The sequence below is a fragment of the Scyliorhinus torazame genome, chromosome 22, assembly GCF_047496885.1.
Source record: "Scyliorhinus torazame isolate Kashiwa2021f chromosome 22, sScyTor2.1, whole genome shotgun sequence".
In the NCBI taxonomy this organism is placed as follows: Eukaryota; Metazoa; Chordata; class Chondrichthyes; order Carcharhiniformes; family Scyliorhinidae; genus Scyliorhinus; species Scyliorhinus torazame.
The window spans coordinates 64,439,340-64,461,150 of NC_092728.1; the positions used below are offsets into that span (position 1 = coordinate 64,439,340).

The 21,811-nt window shown below is 44.3% G+C and overlaps 1 protein-coding gene across 2 annotated transcripts in view; it reads right to left on the reverse strand.

Moving 5' to 3' along the window:
* Window positions 1–415: 415 nt before the first annotated feature.
* The window catches only part of LOC140399096 (pappalysin-1-like), a 457,633-nt gene continuing 436,237 nt past the window's right edge, over window positions 416–21,811 (reverse strand). For both annotated transcript variants that reach the window (XM_072488243.1, XM_072488242.1), the window contains exon 22: window positions 416–6,919. In XM_072488243.1, coding sequence (XP_072344344.1) covers window positions 6,806–6,919 — 114 coding nt within the window. In that variant the 3' untranslated portion in view covers window positions 416–6,805. The remainder of the gene's footprint in view (window positions 6,920–21,811) is intronic.

A 21,811-nucleotide genomic window follows, 5' to 3' on the forward strand; every position in this document is an offset into this window, starting at 1 on the left:
TGTGGTGGTGTGAACGACACTTTGGTATTATGACATTCCTTGAGGCTACACCTCAAGTGTGAGACCTTTTAAGGCAAGATGCAACTAACCTGGGGGAGACACGAGACTTATAATTCTGTAGATAAGTAGACCATATGTTGCATGTGTTTCCTGTTCACTTCAGTGTATTTTGGATGCGGGGTTTTGCTTTTTTAAATTGGCTCCAGGTTTGAAGGGTGTGACAAGTTTTGATCAAACTCAAATGGAGACGGCACAACCTGCTCACCCCTAAATTGGCGTGTCTACTTTGATAGAAACAGCTTGTTTTGTGTCCCGGACCTACTACTTTAAAGCAATAATGATAGACATGTGACCATGAGGCAGACATTAATTGCAAAATGCAATATTGAGGTTTTGAGAAAGAAGTTCACCACAATTTGCTTTCCTTCATTTAGCCAGTGTTTATTTCTAACCAATACATAACAGGGAGGAGATATTATTTATCCATAAGAAATAATTATTTCCAGAGAAACAAATATACAGTACACCAGACAGAGTTTGTTGTGTAAAGTCAGAGCACCAACATAATATATGCAGCGGGAAAAAAAAAATGTCTGTGGTAAGTGCCCAACACAGTGCATTGTGAGTATGAGTTAGTGGAGAGGATTCCACTAATTTACCAGTGCTTTCTGCACACCATAATGGTATTGAAGTACAGTGCCAATGGTCAACTTTAATCCACGGCAAAACTGTTAACACTTGTTCTAACCACCGGTTGTACTAGAGCAGCTCCTTGAGTTTCAATGAGAACATGTGCTCACTTGTCCTGACAATGGGTTGGTGCATCTGAATTGATGCTGAAGTAGAGCAGCTAAGTTGTGGACTGTCAGGACCAGTGACTGCATACAACAGATGAAACAAATACTATTTATTTCAAAACATCCACCGCAAGGGTCTTTTGATACACTTTGCCATTGCTGTGCTGGATACAGAATGTAAAGAAATATTGTAAAATGTAGACGACTTGAGTGTTGGGAGTCTAAAGGTCAGCTATACTGTCTACAACTGATACCAAAATATTTTCAAAGTGTAGTTTTTCTTTGAATTTTTCTGCAAGAAGAGCAGTTTGGAATTTATTTTAATATCTTAGAAAAATGTCTCATTCATTAGATTAAGACTGATATATGACACAATCATGTTTTAACGAGGGACTCAATGGTATGTCCAGCCAGACATCACTGAAAGGTTGTCCTTGTGAGGACCCTTCAACTGTAAAAAAAATGTTTCAACAAACACTGGGAGACTTTTAACTGCGTAATAATATTAATTTCAGATAGATTATTGCTGAATTAGGGAAGCTTTGTCGTACCAATGATCGACATGGCTTTGGGAGCATGTGATAGTTGCCACTGGGAAAAATTGTACTTCTTGACTACCTGGCATCAATATTTGAGGTGGGCATTCCAATCAAATCTATCCTTTTAACTATGCCCATGGAACGTCAGTTCAGTTATTTTTTAAAGCAGCAGAATTATGTTTTACTCTTGTTAATTAAGCTCGTCTTTCCTTTCCCGGCGGTTGGTCCAGAGGCATTTCCAGATGTATGGAAGCTTCGACACAAAAGGAAATCACAACAATGGCAAAGGTATGCATTTCACAGATGCAATTGTTATACTAAGTTCAATACCTGTATATGGTTAGATGTCCTGTACTTCAAAATGAGACAGCTACATGAGCACAGTGTACATTGCATGTAGGTTCTCTATCCTATCATACCATTAAGGTATTAAAATGGCTGTAACAACGGAATTGTAAAGTTGTAAAAATAACTTACATGATAAAGTGTAAATATAAATTAAAAACAGATGACATTCTTAATAAATAACTCTACTATTTACATCTTTATATATTGCTAGGAAATTTAAATTAAACTAAATTAAAAGCAGCTAGTTTACAGGCATGAGGTACAGCAAAAGGATATGATATTACAGTAGACTGTTACATTTATAACATTTTTTTCAGCACTTCATTTGATTATTGTTTTTGTGGCTTCCATAAGGTGCCTAACAGATAACTAGCATGAATAATAAATACCAGGTTTGTTCACAATGGCAGTTACCATATGAAAATATTTCCCCTCTCAAAGAAATCACAGCTTGACTTGCAATATGCAGACAGGTAAATGTTTGATAGGCTTCATGCACTCTTCCGGAAGAAAAGAATGCCTGAATGGATGATGTGGGATCTTTCTAAATGAGTTCACCCCCATTTGATTCTGAGGGAGGCTGTGTAAAACATACTGTTGTGACCAGTTCATTTGAAAGAAAAATAGCCATCTTCCCACTGACAGATGTACTTGGTACTTCAATAAAATGATAAGTATTCTGTATTTAGAATTAATCTGCCTCCCATTACTGAAATATTTCAATGTTAAAAGCAGCAATATTTCTGTGTGCTGTTAAATAACAACACAAAAAAGCAAATATTGATTAACTATCATAATACAATTTTGTAGATTATATAAAACAAAATAATTGTGATTAATTAGCAAAAGCCAAGGGTCTTCCCAACAAGCCTTACTGTCATATGCAATGCTTGAATGCAGGTTTAACTCTGTTTGCAACTTCTTCCAACTGTGTTTCCTACATCTGATTGTCCCCTTTTTTAATGGCTGCTATCATGGCTAAACTAATCACTTTGTTTAAAAAAAAATAAAAGCTTGAGATATTACGAATGCAAAGCTTCAGGAAATTTAAAGCAATATTCTTTTTTTAAAATTGAATCAAAACCAAAAAAAATTACCTGTCTGACCTTAGCAGCTTTTCAAAAAAAAAAAAATCACTGATGTAGAGTTTTGTAAATGACTGTACAGAAAATCCAAATGCAGTTACTGAGCACAGTAAAAATACTGATTAAATACAATTAAGTAAAAGTTTATAACAGAAGTACAAGTAAACACATTAAACACTTAACAATTGAATGTCAAAATGTTTTTTTTCTTTTTTTTTCTATCTGGAGCTAATACTATGCACGAAAATCAACAAGACATTACGATGCAACTGTACACCGAAACCCTAGTGAAAACTAGAAGTTTTTTTTTTGCCTAAGCACTAATGTTGTGGTAGTTTTTCTTTTCAATTTCGGTCCATGCATTTGCACAACCTCGTCTGTCAGGAGTTTGCAGCATGAAATCATTTGTAAATCAACACAGGTAAACCCTATTGGAACCGACAGTTAAAACCAGGCGAAATGGAAGTGAGAAGGGAGGTAGTTTGGCCTCTTTTAAACTTCCTTTGAAATTGGCATGTTCCATCTTTTTTACATACCTCAACCAGCCAAAAGTATGAGCCACTCACTGAGGTCCTGCCCATCGGGTTTTTATGAGCAAATACTGTTTTTGGAAACATTGAGAGAAAAACCAGCAGAAGTGTAAAAACATGGGTTATTGTTGCATGAGCGTTAATTTTTTTGTTGTTGCAGATTTTTCACTCTGTTCTTTTTGCTATAAAAATAAAGCCAATCTTGCAGGCAAGCACATGTTTGTTATGAAAATCAAAATGTGCGTCATTCTCCCAAAGTTATCCCTTGCACGAATTTAATGATGTGCGCATCTCTCAATTTATATTAAACTATTATCATTGATGAATCAAAGTTTCTGATCACTTTTCTAACCAAGGCACTAACCCATTTAAAGGTGTTAACTTTGCAAAGAGTGGACAAAATTATTTCACATGAAGGCATTAAGTATTTTTATATTAATATTCACATATTGTGGTTTCAGATCTGTAATCTTATGGTTTGATTTATACTGTAGGCATATTGTTCTGTATACCCTACCTGAGGGCTTGTTCTCCATGTGTTCTGACTGTACTAAGTCTACAATTTATTTAAATTACTGCAAGGATATTACATATTATTGTACGGTGCTCTTCAGGTAGGGTCATTCTTGTGTTTGGAAACCAATACTGGATAAAATTGGCATGGGTTTGTTGGCTGTCAGCAGTCCTCTGTGTTTAATGTCAAAAAGCTGTTGGTTAGTATTACCCCAATCTTCAAAAACCAAAGGCTTTAGATTTCTGGAGTTAATTTAAGATGCCTAGTTGAAAACTATTCATGTTACAAGGTGATAAACTACCCGGGATGACGCTGAATGATATTTGACGTATTCATATAATTGACCCTGTCGCTATTTTATTTCTTCATGTCTTTGTTAAAATTATGGGCAAAGGAATTTCACATGAATGCTTTAAATTGTCATCTAACTGTAAGTCCTAGCCTGCCATGATTGTCCAGGAACTGGATAAAGAAATGAGACTATAAGAGAACATTAAACAGAGAATAAGCGGTGTTCTTACTGTGCTCCCTACTTGTAATGGACCATGTATTATCCTCATTGGTCACCTTAAGAAAGCTAATGAACCAGAACTTCCCAAAAGGCAAATAAGCCGAATCTTCAGAATGTCAGTAATGTTAGCAACAGATCTTGACATTTTTGATTTCAAAAATTACCAAATCTATGACCCAAGGGGAGCTGTGCTGCAAAGGAATGAAATGAATGAAAATCACTTATTGTCACAAGTAGGCTTCAAATGAAGTTACTGTGAAAAGGCGCCTGTTCATGGTGGCTAGTACGGGAATTGAACCATGTTGCTGGCCTGCCTTGGTCTGCTTTCAAAGCTAGCGATTTAGCCCTGTGCTAAACCAGCCCCAGTGTCAGAGTGTGTATCGGAGATAAGACTATTTGTAACATGGAATCCCTTTAAGTCCCTTTAAGTGTGTCTCCCCACTAAGAGTGTGGGGGTAGTGAGGTTACCTCATGTTCCATGGAGGACGTGTCTCTACTTTTATACAATCTTGAGTTCCCTTCAGAATCAGATTTACGGACCTAATTTTTTCAAAAGGGAGTTATTCAGTCTAACTTGGTGGACGCCTGTAACATACATCTGGCTGAGAGGCTTGGGCTAAGTGATCAGCTGATTATGCATGATAAGCACATTTCAGAGGTGTTTTATGTATTTGAGCACTTTACTAAGCCAGTCGCAAAGAATTTACCACTCTCAGTAAATTAAGTGTCACCTTTCTTCCTACCTTTGGGCAGCATTTCTGAACTGCCAACTGATCTGAGTACTGTATTAATAGCAGCAATCAGTCCTCACCCTAACCTTAAAACGTGCATCCTGTGATCCTCCTGGTTCCTCCCTCTCAAAAAATTAAGATAGTCTTGTATTGGTCCACATCAATACGTAAAAATGGTAGATCCAGTGAAAGCCTGTCCAGTGCTTGTGTTGAATCCCAAGTGACAGCCTGCTTCGCTCTTTCTGTGCCAACAGCCTGCGTGCATCCTGTACCAATACTCTGTGTAATCACTCTCCAGTCTGTGCATTTCATTGGTCGCTCTTTCTACACCATTATGACTACTGTCAAAATTTGCTATTCAGGACATTATTTAAAGAACTTTTTTTGTTTCATTTGCTTGGTCCTGTCGTCAGGTTTTGTTCGTGTAGGTGATTCCCCCTTTACAATTCCACTGATTATATACTTCTATAGTTTGAATACATTGTCACAATGAAGTTTAGTATAAATCTAATTTAAAGCATGCACACTGACACACTCTCATGGATCAGGATGGTGATGGAAGGCGGCCAGTCAGCTCCCTACATTCCCTCCATTCCCAATCGCAGCATCCAGTGGTTTTTTTAAAACAGTTGTTTTAACAGGGGCAGTCATGAGGTGTTTGTGTGCCAATTGCCAAAGCTCAGATCTCATGCATTTGGTGGCAATTCAGTGTAAAGCTGCCAGGGTTGGCAGAGTCTAACATCTGGCAGTTCTGTTTGTTGGATGCCATCCTCGGCAAATCTGGAGGTTCACCCGCTTACTCCTTGGCTTCGCGAGGCCTATGCTTTATGAGCTGGTCATGGAAACACCACATTGCCACTAACATTAAAGCTCCAGGCCTCATACCTCTCATCTCCTAGCTCTTACCCTGAAGTCCATTTAATGGGTCGATCATCTTTTGTGTAAAATTGACTTCCTGACACTTAGCCCTAAGAACCTTTTCACTGGTTTGAAACTCTGCTCATTCAAAATCACATTTTGTGGAAGAGGGTCTTTTGGAATGATTGCTTGTAATGTGTTTCCTTTGAAATGTGGCCAATCCTTTTGGCTGGCACTGTTTTCAATGAAAATCTTAAGAGATGAAATCAAAGGGTTTTAAAACGAGGCTAAAGGTTTGCTTAAGGCAGACAGACTGAAGTTTGGGTTTGGTGTTAACCTGCTCTTAAGTTGTAAGTAGGTCAGTTGTCCGGTAACAGCAGCAGCAGCAACCATGGTAACACAGCTGTTTCCTTTCAGAACTTTGTGTTAATTTTTTTTTCCTTCTATTTATTTGTTTTAATCCGTTTATTGACAATCATCTTTTTGCTTTATGTGGGTTGTTAAGTTTGTTTCACTTTTTCTGTCTAAAACCTATCTATTTTGGGATTGGGTGGGATTGTATTTCAAACTCTACTTCATATTTTAAAAATTGTTTAAATACACATCAGTTCAGGAGGCGGGGTGGGGTGGGGGAGGAGGGGTGGATGCAGCCAGAAAAAGCCACTGAAGCAGGCATGAAACATGCTATTTTAGGGCTTGTTCATTCAATGTGTCGTTTGTGTCTTTATTCTTTTCTCTCACGCCAGTCACCAGACAGAAGGCAGACTAGCAGAATTGTGTGTGTGTAGGTGTGTGTGTGTCTGGTAAGAGACATTTTCTCCTAAAAGCAGCAAGGAATGTGTGGTTCTTCCAGTCTGCCCTCAGCTGTGTTCAGCTCCGGGTTCCTTGCGGGCTAATGGTGGCTGTGGTAGAAGCGTTGCTGTCTCACTTTGCCGTGCTCCTGAGCTGCGGGGTCTCGGCAGGCGCAATCTCCGTGAAGTTCACAAGACATCGGAAAGGGTATGACCTGCAAGGCACAGCATTCCATTAGAGGTTTCTCGAGAGATGGTGTGCAACACGCGAGGGACAGGTTAGATCATAAAATGATAAAACAACACGTCTGGCTGCCAACACCGTGCACTTGACATCATCACTTATTCAGCCACCAGAAAGTGTCCCTGCGCATTATACATAGGATGGCACAATGGGTTCAGCGACACATCTTACTCCATTGTCAGCACTGTCAGGTAGCACTCCTCCTTCACCTAGACGATATCAATTTAACAACATAACTTAAGAAGTCACTCATGGGGTTATGTGGTAGTTGGTTCCCATGGTGTATTCGCTCTGCATTCAAATGTCATCCAGTAGACATTGACTTTCTGGTACGCTGCACATGAGAATGCTTTCAATAATGACTACACTTCAAAAGTACTTCATTGGCTGTAAAGCACTTTAGGATCTCTTGAGGTCATGAAAGGCACCATAGGAATATGTGCCTTTGTTTTCTTTTTTAAACGAAAGGAGGGCCTTTTTTGGAGCTCCTGAAACAGTTACCTGCCTGACTTCAAAACATTGAAAATGTGACCTGACTTTTTTTGTTATTCTTTGGGCAGCACGGTAACATTGTGGATAGCACAATTGCTTCACGGCTCCAGGGACTCAGGTTCGATTCCGGCTTGGGTCACTGTCTGTGCGGAGTCTGCACATCCTCCCCGTGTGTGCGTGGGTTTCCTCCGGGTGCTCCGGTTTCCTCCCACAGTCCAAAGATGTGCAGGTTTGGTGGATTGGCCGTGATAAATTGCCCTTAGTGTCCAAAATTGCCCTTAGTGATGGGTGGGGTTACTGGGTTATGGGGAAACGGTGGAGGTGTTGACCTTGGGTAGGGTGCTCTTTCCAAGAGCCGGTGCAGACTCGATGGGCTGAATGGCTTCCTCCTCCACTGTAAATTCTATGATAATCTTTGTATTCATCATTCACAGCATCTACGAGTGAATCTACTTAACTACAAGGGAACAATATACATTTTGCAAAAGATGTTAAAAAAGAGGGTTGTTCAATGCAGGCCCACGCTGTATTCCATGTGTCAATGTTGAGCATCAATAAAAAGCTGTCTACGAACGCTGAGGACCCGGGTTCGAATCCCGGCCCTGGGTCACTGTCCGTGTGGAGTTTGCACATTCTCCCCGTGTCTGATTGGGTTTCATCCCACACTGAGGATCTGCAATCGTCAGTGCAGGAAGAGGTGCGTTGGCCATGCTAAGTTGGAAAAAAATAATTGGGCAGTCTAAATTTATTTTTTTAAAGCATCAATAAAGTGTTTGAAGTTATTAACTTTAATATTTTCTCCTGATGTCTCCTTGTTCAGGAAAAAGAGAGTGAAGACTGAAATTCTGGCTTCCTGGTTCTTATTGCATAATCCATGTTATACTATATGTGAGGCGCACACGATTCCTGTCTGTAAACTTTATTACTTGTTGTCACAAAGACTGCCAATGTTTCTCTGTCAGACTTTGCTGTAATAAACAGGAATGTCATTCAAGTATTCTGTCATGATGTGGCAGCGACTCTGGCCATTAGATGGCTCTATCGAAAGATCTCTTTCATTCCTGTACTCCTGTGGCCAACTTACTAACATATATTTTAAAAGTTATACACAGGGCACGATTTACCGGCGGCATCCCGCCGGAATCAGGACAGGGCACGGCTGGTAGCCCCTGCGAGAGGCCTCTTCCCAGATTCCCGATGGTCATTATGGCCCATGTGATTTAACAAGGTCTCGCTGAACGTCGCGATTTGGATCCCGCCACAATGGGCAGGACCCAGGCTTGCAAAGTTAAACGAGCTTAAAAGCTCACTTAAATGTGCCCTTGACACATCTAACCGATCCCTGGGATCTACTGGCCTCGCTGAGGAGACTCCAGCTGCGAGCCGTTTAGCACTGTCCACACAAATGGAGACCAGGCGGAATGGCACCGGGGAGGGGGGTCTCCCAGGCGCTCAGAGTCCCCTGGGCAGTTGGAATCTTGGAAGGGTGGCACCCTGCTACTGTTGATGCCATATGGGCACCTTGACACTTCCAGCCTGGCACCCTGACAATGCCCCCAGGTGCCAGCATGGCACTGCCAGGCAGTCAGGCACACTGCCAAGGTATCAGGCTGGCAGTGCTGAAGTGCCCAGGTGACATTTTGCCCAGGCCGGGGATCGGGCCCGGGGGGGTCCTACCCGTATGAGGTGAGGTGCGGGGGGCTCCAGGATCCCACAACAGGTGAGTTGGGGTGTCCAGAGGATGCTTCGGGTAGGGGGGGGATAAGATCGGGTGCCATTTTTAAATGGCGCCATGATCTCTTCTCACACTGACGATTGTAGCTCCTCATTTTTCAGAGGTCTCTGTTCGCATGACCTTTTCTTTTGGGTAATACGATATAATTTCTGCTCCTGGTTAAAATTTATGGTCAGAGGGAAGTGCGTATCTTAATTTTGATATGTCCTGCCAGTAGGTAGGGCTCACTGCCAGAAATGAAATGCCAGAAATGTACCCCTCATATATCCACCCATCTAAATCTTTTGCAGTTGCCTGTTGTTTAGCTTGGAAGGTTTGTCCATATTTGTGAACTTGGATAGAAAAAATAAGACATCAGAAAACAATGTTTCCAACCAGCAAGGTTCATGTATGGCCACTTAATGTGCTCATGCTACAGTCTAGCATTCAATATTATTATCCCAATGTTCACCCATTTCACATAGAACTGGATAGAAACCACAACTATGCCAGCACTGGGAGGGGAAAGCAAAGATGAAATGGTTGCTAAAAAAGATTAAAACGTATCATTTTGATGGAGACTTCCCACTCCCCGTAATCCCTATAAAATAACAGCTCAATATTTTCAATACCCAAACAGGATTTGTCCAATTTAAAAATGCACTTCGATTTGCCTGGAGACGTTTTCCTAAAAACCTAACGGTGATATAGGAATTCAAGCTAGTTTTGTTATTGTCACCGCTAAGAAGGTTGTGTCATTTATTTTCACAAGTGGAGCCAACGGAAAGTAAACTGCACTTTCCTTTAACCCAATGGGACATTGGAGCTAGTCACATTCAACAAGTCTCTTTCCTGAAATAATTAGCTAATTTTTGTTTCACTCATCAGACCTTAATTGCTCTGATTTTTGAAGGACATTATAATCGGTACTCATAAGTTTCACCCTGTATTGTTCAGAACCCAGTGACACACAACAATGCATCAATGTAGTTGTGGAAAATATGTGACCAGGTCACTTAACATAAATATCACAGAGATTAACGGATGCTAATTTTCTCTTCCCAATTCCGTGTCAATATTACAGACACCCTCGTTTGTACCACCTTTAAGTCCAGCACTCAAAATCTGGGGCAGAATTCTCCCATTTTGGGACTAAATTCTGTGGTGGGATTGGAAACGTGGACTGTTTCCCACTGCGGAGTCCAGCGGGAAAACACATCAAACCTTCCAACCCCGACCTCATTACTTAGGCAATTGTGCCGTATTCCATTATGGAACAGGCCTGATGGCAAGCAACCTGCCATCCTAGCTATTGAAAAGGCGTCCAACTTCACTGAACCACCTATTGAGGAAAGAAGATGGACTTTTTGAAAATGAATATGGATCTCCAGGAGCATTCTGAGGCTGGAAGATGGATCCCACCCCCATCCCCCCCCCCCCACCCCTCCCCCCACTCCCATCCCCCCCCCCACCCCTCCCCCCACTCACCAACCCCCTATGCTCCAAGACACTTAATCTGGAAGGTTCACCTGCAGATGTTCCCCCCCCACCCTCTCCACCTACTGTCATGGTGTGCTGTGGTCCAGGGTTGCCGAGAACTTCTCGCCTGAACCCGGCAGCCCCAGGCATTGTTTAGATGAGACCCACGTTGGTCCAAATGTATTTCACACGGCGTGTTTCTCCGCTGGCGCCACAGAAATCATGCACGACTGTTCGTGTCTTCGGAATGTCCCGCTAATGGAATCTGCATTCTATTAGCGGGGATACAAATCAGTTTCACACTGACCTTTCCCGATGTGCCATGGTGACAGCAGGTGTAAAGTCACACTGGCTTAAAACGATTTTTGTGTGTCCTGCCAAATTCTGCCTCCCCCTCCCCCCCCCCCGGTCTGCCATTGAACCTGCTGGCAGCAGCTTGGGAGAATTCCACCCTGAATGTCAGGTGCCAATGAACAAGCCTGAGGCAATTACAGGTTTCCCAAGTGGTCAACTAGGCAGATCGTTTCTGGACAAGAGTGCAACCAATGTTCAATTAATCACATTCGATGACAGGTTAATGTTTGCTAGTCAATGGGTATTAATTATATTCAGGTGATAGGGTGGCATGTGGCACAGTGATTAGAACTGCTGCTTATGGCGCTGAGGACCCGGGTTTGAATCCCCGCCCTGGGTCACTGTCCATGTGGAGTGTGCACATTCTCCCCGTGTCTGCATGGTTTCCGCCCCCACAACCTAAAGTTCTGCAGGTTTGAAGCTTGGCCACGCTAAATTGCCCCTTAATTGGAAAAAGAATAATTAGGTTCTCTAAATTAATTTTTTTTAAAATATTCTGGTGATGTTGGGTATTAATTTTTCCTATATCGTAGGAAATTTATTCTAGTTATACTGTCCTTTAAGGGAATATCCCCCCCCCCCCCCCCCATTTGATTTGTTTAATCTGTATTAAATTGTGTGAATTGCTTTATCAAAAGAATATATATGTTGGGACAAATGGAAAATGTGCTGCTTAGGTTAGGAGGTGCATGTTTGTAACATGCATCTATGAGAATAAAGCTGATAAAAATGTGGAACAGTTGATGCCAGGTCCATCCTTGACTCTGGCTTTTTGGAGTAGAACTCTGAGCACCAAGTTAAGCCGAGAAAACTGAGCTAAAAAGGCACGAAAAAGGCACTGATCTGTTATTTGGTGAACATAACTGTTTCAGAAGCAACCATTTATGTGTGCTTGAAATAATTAATTGATTTGCAATCACTGAATATTCTGGAAACTGTTCCACTAATGGAATGTGCTTCAGAAATCCAACCAGCTAAACATGAATGCTGCTTTTTGGCTTCCCAGACATGCCACCAGTAGCTTCAACAAGTGATGCAGTCGATTTGAAAACTCCCTTTGTCAAAGGCTGACACAGCTGCCTGGCACTGTCTGGTGAAGGGCCTAATTTGCAAGGTTTGAAGCATCTATTCACAACCAAAGCAGTTTGAGGACATTCGATGGCACAAACTCATTTTGATCTCCGTTGATCTCAGAAACTGGTGGATAGCTGCAGTTAATCTTTGTACGTTATTTGCTTTTCAAGTGTGGTTTAATGCCAATACAATATTCCAGATGGAAGCCCATGGCCAGAATTTCAAGGGTGTGGTTCATTCCTTGCGCAAAATAATCTGAGATTTCTTTACCGCCAAACAATTGCATGAATGCATTCCGAATTCATTCTCTTACACTTTTCAGTTTTTGGGTCCCTTACGAAAATGTAAACTCAGGCTGTATTACATTCACACCGTCACATTGATGTAATATTGGCTGCGGCTCAATACAGAATTGATAGCATCAATCAGGAGACTATCAAGTGCAGGAAAGCCCTGAGGTGAGTCCTGCACCACAATACCATCTCACACAGGCTTAAATTCCCAAAGAAGAAAAATACATCCTCAGAGCCATTGCCAAAGAAAACATGGTTTACAGTAAAATCTGGCTCCCGTAATGATATATGAGAAATACTGTAACATCTTACATCCTGCACCAGATACTAACTCCAGACTTCGACTTGTCACTGCCACTTATTAAATTGATTTCCACTGTGTGCTACAGGTTATACACAGCCTACCTGTGCTGCTTTGGCACGTTTGGAGGCTTAATGCAAGTTAAAGCTGTCTTAATAACTTGGCTTTGAGTTGAAGTGCGCACTGCATAACTGTGGCGCCTACGTTTTCCACACCAATCAATAGATTCCATTGGTTGTCAGAGGGAGAGGTTTCTGGGCAGACATTGCAGCACCTTCAACCATGTTTCAGGCATAAAATTGGTGGAATCTTGTGAGATTTGCCCAGGTGAAGCTGGAAGTGATAGCGGAAAGGAAATCTGGGTGATCTCCTCACAGACAGATGAACGATTGAAGTAACTACCTGCCCAGCAGCAGCCAGTAACCAATTATTAGCAGTTTGTGAGCCACTTATGGCCAGATTTGTGATGCCGGTGGGATCCTACTGGAAGTGGACAGTTTCCACACTGTGGTTGAAGGTGGCCTCACAGCGGTTGGCCAGGGAGCCAGTGAGGCCTCCTTTACTTTTAATCTAGCACACTCACCTCCATCCCCAGAGCTGCCTCTGTCACAGGCCCACAGCTGTGGCTACAGGTCACAAATAATGTCAATCATTTATTTTTATCTCCATCTTGATGTGCGCTCATGTCCTCTTGCCTTTTGCAGCAGTGCCAACCTCTCCCATGGGGGAATACCAGCAGGATGTTGCTGCAGGCACTTCCATTGGGCCAGAAAACCCGCTGGTATGCCAGTCTCTTAATTAGCCACCTCTAGAAAGTTCACTCAGGCAGACAGGTATCCAGTGATCACCAACTGGGTACAGACTTGTCATTTGGTCCAAAACATAAGAACATTTTCAAAAGTGCTCCGATTCTGCCCAATGGATACAAAGCCACGTCAGCACATGAATGGAACAGCCCGTGTTCAATCTGGTCGGGCATTGACCAAATTTGTGGGGCCCATTTTTAAGCAGATGTCTAACACGGGTTGGGGTCCTTTGAGTATGCCTATTAAAGGATCTTTTCCGCAACTTGGTCACCTCATTAGCAGGCCAGACATTGGGCCGACCCCACTCAAGATTCTTCAGTGGCCCCTGTGGTTATAAACAAAAGGTTTGCTTTCCAAAGATACTACGCTATGAAAAGCCATTCGAGGGCTTGCACAGATGGCTGCTTAAACACGGAATACACTTTAAGAAACAAAATGGTTACAAGGCCTAAATGTCCATTACTTTATGACCATCAAAATCACACAAGCACTTTCTCCCTATAGGTCATGGGTGGTGTGGCGGGGTGTGAAATCTAAAGACTCCAACTGCCTACACCACCTCCGTGTCTCATGCAACAATCAAAGCCATTGTCCCATGGTGTTCCTATTTCTCAAAGAGGCCGGTTGGGCCAGGTAAGATTGGGTTTGTATCTTTCGACAGCGCTTTGCACATGAATACTTGACCCCATAGATTGTGGAGCAATATTTAATAATGCCAGTGCAGGATGATTCTTGTGGCTGGATTTTGAGAGACTAAATGCTAACTACAGGAGAAATTTACGACATGGAAATGGACCAGCACTCACGTCACATGGAATGCGCGCAATTCTAATTCACGCCGGCAATGCATTTACTGCGATCATGATTGGCACTGGAGAGCCAGACAAGCTGGAGCTGCATATAAGCACTCCACTCCCCACACACTCTCATTCCAGCCAAGAAGATGGCACCCCGATGAGCGGCCCCTGTTCCCCGGGGTGGGAAGGAGGCTGCCACCTGCCAATATCACAGGCGGTCAGCGCCATAGGCCCCACCGCAAGGACCAGACAGCAGTGCCGGAGAAGGCTGCATTACCTCCTCAGGGTGGCCTTGGTGAGTCACCACCTCCATGTCCCTTGCTCTACCTCCGTCCCACAGTCTCAGCCCACCTCCCGCCCCTCCAGATAGGCGTCATCAGCCATGAGCACAGCTGATAATCCCTGTCTCCATGGAGCCACCACTCACCTAGGGGAACCCCTCGAAAATGTCGGGCACCATTGAGTGTGCCAAGAGAAAGGCATCGTGCACGCTGCCTGGGTAGCGGGTGCAGACGTGCCCGATGTGCATCCGGTGGTCGCACATCGGCAGCACATTGAGGGAATGGAATCCCTCATGCGCCGGTGCCCGTTGGGGGACATGCGTCCCGTCGATCACCTCCTGGGCCATACCGATGTTGGTGGCGAATCCTGCTGCCTGGGCAACCTGGTGGGTTCGGTCCACGTCAAAGGAAATGTTCTGTTCCGCCCAGGCATACAGGGCACCCGTTATGGCGCGGATGCACCTCTGCACAGCGGTCTGGGAGATCCCAGACAGGCACCCGCTTGGTGCCTGGAAGGAGCCACTGGCATAAAGGTTCAGGGTAGCCGTGATCCAGCACAGATATTGCACAATCTCTCTGTTCAGCCACAGTCGGCAGCAGGGCCTCGTACGACATACGCTGCCGGTACACACGAGGCCTGATGCGATGCCTCCCTCCCATCTCATGCTCTGCCTGTTGGGCGACCGGCTCTCCATCGTAACCGGTTGGCTCCTGGCTCCTGCTCCTCTGGAGTAGGTTCCTGTTCTGCAGGGTCCACCCCGAGCAGCTCCTGCTCATGCAACCTCAGTGCAACTGCCAGGGCTGCGGAATCCACAGCCCATCTCCTGGTCACAATCCGCTACTCCCCCGTCTCTGGCACATGCCCCCCCCCCCCCCCCCCCAGCCAGCGGCACAACTGGCAGCCCATGGTTGCGCCTTTGGAAACATGGAAACTCACCCTCAGCAACCAAGGCACCCGGTTCCCGTTTTTTAAATACTCCAAGCGAACCGTGCCGGCGTCACCTCCGCCCGGAGGAGGGGGAGCATCGTGGGAGGCCGGAGAGTACCATGTCTGGCCTGTTAATCATATGATAATGGCCATTACTGTACGATTTGCATGCGGGGCATGGAACGTACTCACACCGCCATCGAGGCGTCGGATCATGGCGTCATGTTTGCCGCATGGCACCGACCTCGATTTCCAGCTGATGCCTGATTCTCAGCCCGATCACAATTCATGGTTCCAATGTCGCTGGACGGAGAATCCCACCCTTGTCGGTTAACACACTGAACCTATCTGAAATTGATGGCTTCATTCTGTGTATGTGAGTTTGGGTGAACAGCTGGAGCTGGGATTCTTACAGCTGGAATCAGTCATTGATTTCAAACCCTCAAAGAACATTTACAATTTTACCCAAGTTTTCTCACAATAAAGTGCGGTCTTGAAAAAATGTTTGCACACAACAGGCTTGTTGAAGGCAATTACCATTTGCAGGGTTATTAGACCCAAATGCCAAAAATCAGAAGCATTTTTAAGTTGGGAGCTCATTGCAATATTTTTGTTACGGGCCTTTTATTCAGCTTTGTGTGCTAATTGCCATTAACAGCATGTTGACATTATAAAGTGTGAGCTCAGGCAATGTTTGCCCTAGGCTGGGAACCCCATGAAACTGTGAAAAATGAAATCCAAGTTGCCCGAGAAAAATGGTGAGGTTAACAGAAGCTTGTAAGAGTAACCTTACAAATGTGAATGCAAGGCTGATGGAGATCAGTACTCTCTTGCGTTCCGAGGCAAGACCGGAGGGAGCAGATGTCAAATTCTAAGGTCATTGCCGGGGGCTTTTCCGGCTCCATAGTGGCTGGACCTGCCGCAGGAAATTCGGTGGCTCAGCCAAAGATCCACTGACTTTCGGCGGGGTCGGACAATCCTGGCGGTGGACGGGGCTGGAAAAGCCCACCCGAGGAATCCTAATCTGTGCATGGACCCACGACACATGGGACTGCAGCGGTTCAAGCAGATGACTTGTCAGCACCTTCTCAAGGGCGATTGGGAAAGATGGCCTAACTCGTGAAACCCACATCCCGGGTAAGATTTTTAAAAAATCAATCCACAGTATGAACTGTGCTATTGAACGCTTTATTTGTTAAGGTTTGTATTGGTGACCAGACAATATTTTGAATATCGAAACATTACACAGCACTAACCAGAATGCCTTGAATCTTCTTTTGGTTTGATGATTGTACTCTTTTTAGCCTTGAATGCTTTGATTGCATAGAACATAATTGGCAGATTGGTAAACTTACAGTTTAAGCGCTCCCCTACCATTCGCTGTTGCCACCCAAAGATGAGGTATAAAACTGGGGAAAAAAATAGTCTAAGCAGCACAGTCACTGAAGTCCCCCAGGTTCATAAAAGGGTTGAATTTCCTGGGTGGGATTCTCCATCCCGTCGCACCAGTTTTCGGTGTGGCGTGCACCCGCCAGCAGCGGTATTGTCTGCCCCGCCAGGCAGCCAATGGGCTTTCCCATCGTGGGCAGCCCCACTCCATCGGGAAATCCCCGACGCAACAGAGAAACCCGCCAGCAGAGAATCGAGCCCCCTTTTTTCTGTGTGCGTGTACAAGTATAGAATGAGAATTCCAGAATGGTAGTTTGGTTTGCGCAAAGGCCCAGCCTCAATAATTCCGCTGAGCCATTTCTCACCGGCAAAGTCATCAGTTCTTCTGTCATTCACAATTTTTAGTTTAAACTACTTGCAGAAGTAGGCCAGAATTCTCCAGCCATTGGGATTCTCTTTTCCTGCTAGCAGTGCACCACCACCCATGGGTTTCCCAGTGGCATGGGGTGGCTTCAATTGGAAGTCCCATTGACAAGCAGCGGGAGTAGAGAATCCCGCCGCCAGCGAATGGCGCGCTGCCGAGAAACAAGCGGCTGGGGGACCAGAGAATCCAGCCCATAAAGTGAAAAGTGTTAAAGTTCATCTGAATCATTTGATCCTTCCATGGGTTCACCAAAAGAATCCTCGTTCCATCCTCTCTTTAAGGATGGTTCACACTTTTTATCTTAATTTGGCTGCTTAGATGCCACATAGGCCAATGCTTGCATGAAAACATGATTTTCACATGAATTATATCAAAGACCAATCCCAACCAAGCTGTGAATGATGTTTTGAATTAGGTTTCGTCTGCCAGTGCAGGAATAGCAGAGGGAACAGTGCTTCCTCAAACTTCAGGTAAAGGAAATTTGAAAGTATTGAAGAAAAAACATAAGCGCAAATAGAGGTGAAGTACAGTTTTACAGAGTTTTGGTGAAGTCATATCAATGTGCAGTTTTTGTCTCCACGTTTAAGTTAGCCTATACTTTCATTGGAGGCGGCACAGAGAAGGTTCACTAGATTGGTCCCAGGAGTGAGGGGGTTGTCCGATGATGAAAGGCTCGGTAAACTGGGTCTATATTCTCTGCAGTTTAGACGAATGAGAGGCGAGAACATTGAAACCAACAGACAGCATCTGAGATGGAAAATGTTTTTGGTTGCCCAAATAACAGGGGCTGGATTCTCCATTCCTTAGGCTAGGTGCCGACGCCAACGGAGAATCCAGCGTCAAACCGGCGCCTGCCGCGATTTCGGCGTTGGTCAACGGAGAATCCCACCCCCGATCTTTACTCCACTGGGGGCTGGTTTAGCTCAGTGGGCTAGACAGCTGGTTTGTGATTCAGAATACGGCCAACAGCGCGGGTTCAAATTTCTGTACTGGTTGAGGCTATTCATGAAGGCCCCACCTTCTCAACCTTGCTCCTCGAGCTGAGGTGACTTTGAGGTTAAATCACCACTAGTCAGGTCTCCCCCTCAAAGAGGAAAGCAACCTGTGGTCACCTGGGACTATTGCGACTTTACGTCACCAGATAAGTAGTTGGGCTATCATCTTCCATGGAACTGGTTGAAACTTAAATCCATCAATATGAAGCTGCTATATTTTCCTAATTGCAATAATAAAATCTGAATAATAATAATAATTGCTTATTGTCACAAGGAGGCTTCAATGAAGTTACTGTGAAAAGCCCCTCGGCGCCACATTCCGGCGCCTGTTCGGGGAGGCCGGTACGGGAATTGCACCCGCGCTGCTTGTACTGCATTACAAGCCAGCTGTTTAGCCAACGGTGCTAAACCAGCACTCAAGCAACACCAGTGATAGTCTTGAGTTCATTATTTATAGCAATAAGCTGGTGCCACCAGAAATGGCAACAAATTCATGGGTAACAACTCTGAATTAAACTCAACTTATTTATAAAAACTCTAGAACGTATGGAATTTGGACCAAATTACTGGCTGAAAAGATTTATTGTTGTAAAATAAATTGACTTTTTAAAAATTGCAAAAGAGCTGAAAGATTTCTTCAAAAATGAAAAAAAAATGCCTTTATTGCATTACTGTACTCTCAATCATTCTTTGGTCTGCATGGTCTGACCCCCACTGAGAATTGGTATGTTCCATATTTTTCTGGCATATTTTAAACTGCGGCCCCTTAAAGACTTTGCTTTCCTTCTGTGAGGAATCCAATACTCTGAGCTCATAAGCTCTGCTTCAGTCCAAAGAGTTCAAAAGGCTCTGATGTTTGTTCGGCCGCACTACCCTTTCACCGTGGCCCCAACTCACAGGAGACCTTGTCTCAGATTGTTCAGTTTTTACTTCTGGCTAACATTAAAACGAAAAAACAACTGGGAGATTACAGTCAGTGAAAAGCTGGGGCAGGAAGGGAATTAAACGAAGATGAAGGTGGTATCTAATCGGCTGTGGCTGGTGCCTGAGTCTGCCTTTCCTAACCTACAGCACTTGTGCAAATGAACCCATGGGGTTTGTAGGTCAATCAAGTTCCCACTTCAGTTTTATGTTTTTGTAACAAATCTTAGATGCTTGCACGGGCAAAACACTGGGATTTCTGCAGTGTGGTATGCAAATTGTAAATGCACTCTTAAGTGCCAGTTCTTTTCTGAACATATAAGATTGAAATGGCAGTTATCATGCTAAGGCCAAGGTTATAATAAAATCCATATTTTTTCATCAGGCCTTAAAAGACTCACTACCCCGCTGCCCCAATCAGTCTGTCTAGGTAGTGTTGTATGTTTAATACTGTTAAAAAATAAACATGTTAAATAAAGAATTGACCCTGAAGTGTACCTCACCAAGGGTAATGCAAAAGTAAATGGCTTATTTTTTTAGTTTTCAATGATTTGGTACCGGTGTTAAAATGAAGAGCTAAAGGAAATACAAAGTCACAGTTCAAAAATAGCAGTTTAAAGGGCAGTGTCCAATGTGCTTCCATTTGGTTGGCTGGATGGGTGTGAGATTCAGTCGCTAATTCATTTTTGATAAGTCAGAATAACATGGGTGGGGATGGAGATGGTGAGCTGATAAGTGGCAAGGAACATTCACACCACACAAGTGCCAGACAATGACCATCTCTAACAAGAGAGTCTAAACATCGCCCCCTCGACATTCAATGGCGTTACCATCGCTAAAACTCGACTGTCAACATTCTGCGGGGGTAGGCATTGACCAGAAACTGAACTGGACTAGCCACAAGAGCAGGCCACAGTCTGGGAATTCTGCAGAGAGTAATTTACCTCCTGACTCTCCAAAGCCTATTCACAATCTCTAAATCTTATTCACAATCTACAAGGCACAAGTCAGGAATCTGATGAAATACTCTCCTCCCACTTGGATGAGTGCAGCTCCAACAACGCTCAAGAAGCTCAATACCATTCAAGACAAAGCATTCTATTTGATTGGCACCCCATATGCAAACATTAACTCCCACCATCGACGCACAGTGGCAATGGTGTGTACCATCTACAAGATGCACTGCAGTAACTCACCAGGGTTCCTGAGACAGTGGGCAAGATTCTCTGTTGCCTCTGTTGACGTCAAAATCACGAAATGTTATTGGGCAGAGAATAGGTTCCACCGCTAAAATCACAGCGGGTGCCAATTTGACGCCAAATCGCAATTCTCTGTCATATCGGCAGTCAATGCGGCCCAGAACGCAAGTACAGTTAGCACCATTTGCAAGTCATTACTGGGCCCGACCCGGCGATGCTCCACCTCCGATGGGCCGAGTTCATTTGTGCTTTTAAAAGTCGTGAAACTGGTGTCGTAGCTGCTGAGGGAGAGAGAGGGGGTACGGAAAGTGTCTATCATCGCCATAGTTTGCTGACAATTGTGCTGCTAGCCAGGAGGCCTCTGCCAGGGCTGCGGAGTGTATTGGGGGGTGGCCAGGAGGTGAGCTGTAGGGTCGGGGTGGACGGGCATGGAACACCATTGCCGCAGCCAGCAAGGCAGCCATACAACTGCACACGCCACTAACAGGCCACTGTGAACTTAGGGCCACTGGTCGTATAGGTCTCCACCCAGGCCATCCCCCGAGGTGCCCTCTGGTCCCACCTGACCCATCAGCTGTAAGGGTGTGCAATCAGTGCCATCTTTTTGGCTGGGATGAGTGTGTGTGGTGATTGTAATGTATATGTGGGGCGGCAGCTTGTCAGCCTCGCGAGTGTCAATCACGGACCCAGCGAATCCCTCACTGTTTTCCATTGGAATCGATTGTGTTCCATGTGGCGCCAGTGTTAGCCCATCCACATTTGTTGAATCGATCCAGGTCCGGCTCCAGTTTTGCTGTCATGAAAGTCCACGAATTCTGCGTCGGCGTCAACATTCGCCTCAGATACATAGAATCCCACTCAGCATCTTTCAAACCCACAGCCTCTACAACTTCGAAGGATAAAGACTGCAGATAAGTTTGGAATACAACCAACTGCAAGTTCCCCTCCTAGTCACTCACCATCCTGACTTGGAAATATATCGCCATCCCTTCACTATTGCTGGGCCAAAATCCAAGACCACCCTCCATAACGGCACTGTGGGTGTACCTACGTCACATGGACTGCAGCGGTTCAAGAAGACAGCGTCGTGAAAAGTTGTTTCATTTTACGTGTGTGGGGTTTCCTTGTGTACTATCCCGCATGGGACCTACGGGGTGGGAATGCTTGTCTTCGCCGTGCTCCTTGCGGTGTATGAGGTGCCTCGTTAGGGATGGGTATCGCAATTACCCAATGTATTTATGGTCGTCCAATAAGGCACTGACCAAGTAGGAACCCAGTATGGGTCTACCGGGAAGTGTACAATATATATATATCGTTTGTTAATAAAACATTGTTCATATTTTCACTCGTATGGACTCCCATGGCCTTATTAAACCTTGAATTCATGGCCGGGATTCTTCTCTACCCAGCGGGGCG